This window comes from Lactuca serriola, chromosome 9, assembly GCF_051521515.1.
Source record: "Lactuca serriola cultivar US96UC23 chromosome 9, Lser_US96UC23_V15, whole genome shotgun sequence".
NCBI lineage: Eukaryota > Viridiplantae > Streptophyta > Magnoliopsida > Asterales > Asteraceae > Lactuca > Lactuca serriola.
The window spans coordinates 15,477,181-15,480,140 of NC_136416.1; the positions used below are offsets into that span (position 1 = coordinate 15,477,181).

Sequence of the window (2,960 nt, forward strand, 5' to 3'; positions counted from 1 at the left end):
AAACAAAAAAGAAGGTTGTATATAGTGTTTTGGTGTTTTTCTGTGTTGTAAAATGAAAAGCGAATGGTTATATTTATAGTTTTAAAAAAATTAAACGAAATGGGAAATAGTCATTGAAGGCTCAACGGTAAGAAATGTGAAGTATAAGGTGCAGTGTATTTACTTCCTACGGCATCCTCACCGCGCTCCAATGGTGGGGTTGGGTGTTGTGTTCGCCTTAGGATATGGCGCCAAATCACCAACCGCAGTGTGGCTACTAGGCTTAGGGCATGATAGTTGCCATATATAACCATTAACATCTAAAATTAAGCAAATTAAGGTATTATGTCATGTCATTGAATTTTTATATCATCATGAACTCATCACACGTGCCAAGTTACAAACATTCTTTTTTTCGGATGGACATATGTCTACATGCACCGACAAGACATCTGGAATTTCATGGTTCTCACGAAGAAAACGTTGCCTATAGCAAATTAGCACCACGCAAAACCACAGTAATGTTTTCCAATCGATCATCAAAATTTCATATTTACACTTGACCAAAACCGAAAGGCCCACACTTTTGCATGTTCAAACATATTACCCGTGATCAACATGCAAAATTAATCGGATCCATCAGGAGGATATTACTAACGAGTTGAAAACCAATTCAAAAAACCACAAGCGAAAAAATGTAAACTCACTACCGGAATTATTCAAGATGCAAAAGCAGTCGGAAGTATGGTGATGTGTTTCAAGGGATGAGTGATACCAACGCCGCCTGCATGCTCCACAAAACCAGCCGGAGAGAATGATTGACCATGACATACACACACGATGCTTACCTCGTTCTTTGTATATCTGTAAAGAAACCCGCTAACTGTCTTCCCATTTGGCCCGTTTCCAGTTGTGGAAACACACGGCATTCGGGCTAGAATAGAAGCCTGTTGTTGGTTTTGGCTACTACTCGTCTCAAGCTTCGGAGTTGGGTTAATTGGGTTTGGGACACCCGACTCCAGTGGCCTGAACCGGTCATTTGGGTTCACTGCAGGGCCGGTTGGCTTAGATGAACCGATGGGTTGATCGGACCCGGATGGGTCAAATGGTTCACTTGCGGCTGAAGTACTTTCCGGTTGGTGGTCTACTTGTGAGTTGCTTGAGTTGCTTCTACTTTCATCCGTACCACCGCCTACAATATTATTTTGACACCAAGAACACCGGACAACAATCAGAAACAAGTCAAGAACATCAAAAAAAAAAAAAACTCATCCTATATCGTTAACATGAATCCAAAGCTATTATTGTGTATTTGAATTAAAATGTTAAAGTTTTTTTTACCCTGGCGAGAGGAGCATTGACTATCTGACACGGCGGAGGAAGCGTATCCAGCGGAGCCGTTTGAATTCACATTAGAATACCGTCGTCCGCCGCCGTCTGTCTCGTCTTCAATAGGTTTTAGATTTGTATTCCCTTGATATGGCTTGAAACTCCGGCATGCCGTCGCCCGGAAAACAGAATTCTTTGTATTTAAATCGTCTTCAATTCGTGGAACAACTTCACCACCACCGCAGATGGGCATCACGTTAGGATGTAAAAATCCGTTTGTGATCGGTGCTGCAGGAATCGAAGTGACGTTTTCCGGTGAATTTCTGATCCTCTCTTTTTTACGAGTAGGTTCATTCTCAAAATTTTCGTCATTTTGTCCTACGATTTGCTTCTCTAACCACTCCTTGTTCTCCAGAAGCGGACCACTAACTGAACCACATGAACCAAAACCGACCGATTTCTTCGGTTTTTCTTCTCTCTTCCTCCGTAGTTCCCGTCGCCGGATAGCTTGAATCTCACGCTTGGAATGAACATTCAAATCCCCCTCCTCTTGTTTATCCTTTTCCCTCGATTCACTCGCATTCCGAATCGTTTTCTTTGATTTCGCAAAAATCCCCCCAATCGACAGCTCCAACATTAGCTCGTTTTCCTCTCTGTCTTCATCAACAATTCCGACGCTTTTCGTCTCCAACATTCTGGAATCATTCGCCATTATAACACTTCAGTTTTTTTTTTTTATCGAAAATTCAGATTAAACTAGGGTTTTTTCTCATTTGAAAAAGGGGGATTTGAAGAGGAGGGAAATCTGTTTAAAGCGATTGGAAAAACATGGAGGGAAAGGAAAACGACACGTAAGATTTGTTAAATTCTGCGACGCGTTAATGGCGGAGTATGGCGTCCGATGATAGTACATGTCGACACGTGGCAAGTAACGAGGGAAATGAGATTTCTGGATGACTGCATGGTCGAAACGTGGCGATTCGTTTCAGGATGGTGGATATCTTTATGATGCTTTTTCGATGTAATCTTGGCCGTTGGTTGTTGCGGGTCCTGAATGCTGATGACACGCGAAACCTACCTTAGCAATCCTGTATTGTGACTGTGACACGTGTCATATAGTCTGAAAAAAGTGTACATGCTGGATTACAGGTGGATGACTAGACGTCTCGATGTTGCTTTCTGGTAAAGTAACCACGCACGTGGTTGCCATGCATGGTGTGCTTGCAATACGGTGTTCAGAAAATGTTTTATTAGAAATTTAATATTCACCCAACAAATTACATGAAGTTATTTATATTTGATTTTTCTTTTCATTTTAGGTAACAAAATTATCAACAACTAAATTTGTATATCTTTATTAAGCCTAACAAGTTACAAGCTTAAAATACTTATATGATTGAGTTAATTTTTATGTCATGTTTAAAATACTAATTGAAAAATTACTCCTAAGTTGAAAAGATAGTCGTTAATATATTAAAAAGGTGCTTGATAAAATTAAATGATAAACTAGCTATTTGAGGACATAAAATGGTTTTAAAAAATCATTTAATATTATAAGATAAATACATAATATATTTAATTAAAATAAATAATAATTTCTATCATTTACATTTGAACAAATCTTTGAATCTCAATTTTATTTGTGATTATTA

General features: G+C 39.1%; 1 protein-coding gene across 1 annotated transcript; it reads right to left on the reverse strand.

The window, feature by feature from the left end:
- Nucleotides 1-332: 332 nt before the first annotated feature.
- Nucleotides 333-2,110, reverse strand: LOC145074086 (uncharacterized). The gene is made up of 2 exons (XM_079020516.1): nucleotides 1,321-2,110; nucleotides 333-1,171 (listed from the first exon to the last, which is right to left on the reverse strand). Exons 1-2 carry the CDS (start codon nucleotides 2,018-2,020, stop codon nucleotides 699-701), a joined length of 1,173 nt encoding a protein of 390 aa, XP_078876642.1. The 5' UTR covers nucleotides 2,021-2,110; the 3' UTR covers nucleotides 333-698.
- Nucleotides 2,111-2,960: the final 850 nt, after the last annotated feature.

Excerpts from the sequence above, each read along its gene's own strand:
- LOC145074086 (XM_079020516.1), bottom strand. The coding sequence starts at position 2,020 with ATGGCGAATGATTCCAGAATGTTGGAGACGAAAAGCGTCGGAATTGTT. Across the intron at positions 1,172-1,320 it reads TCAATGCTCCTCTCGCCAGG|GCGGTGGTACGGATGAAAGT; the intron begins GTAAAAAAAACT and ends ATAATATTGTAG.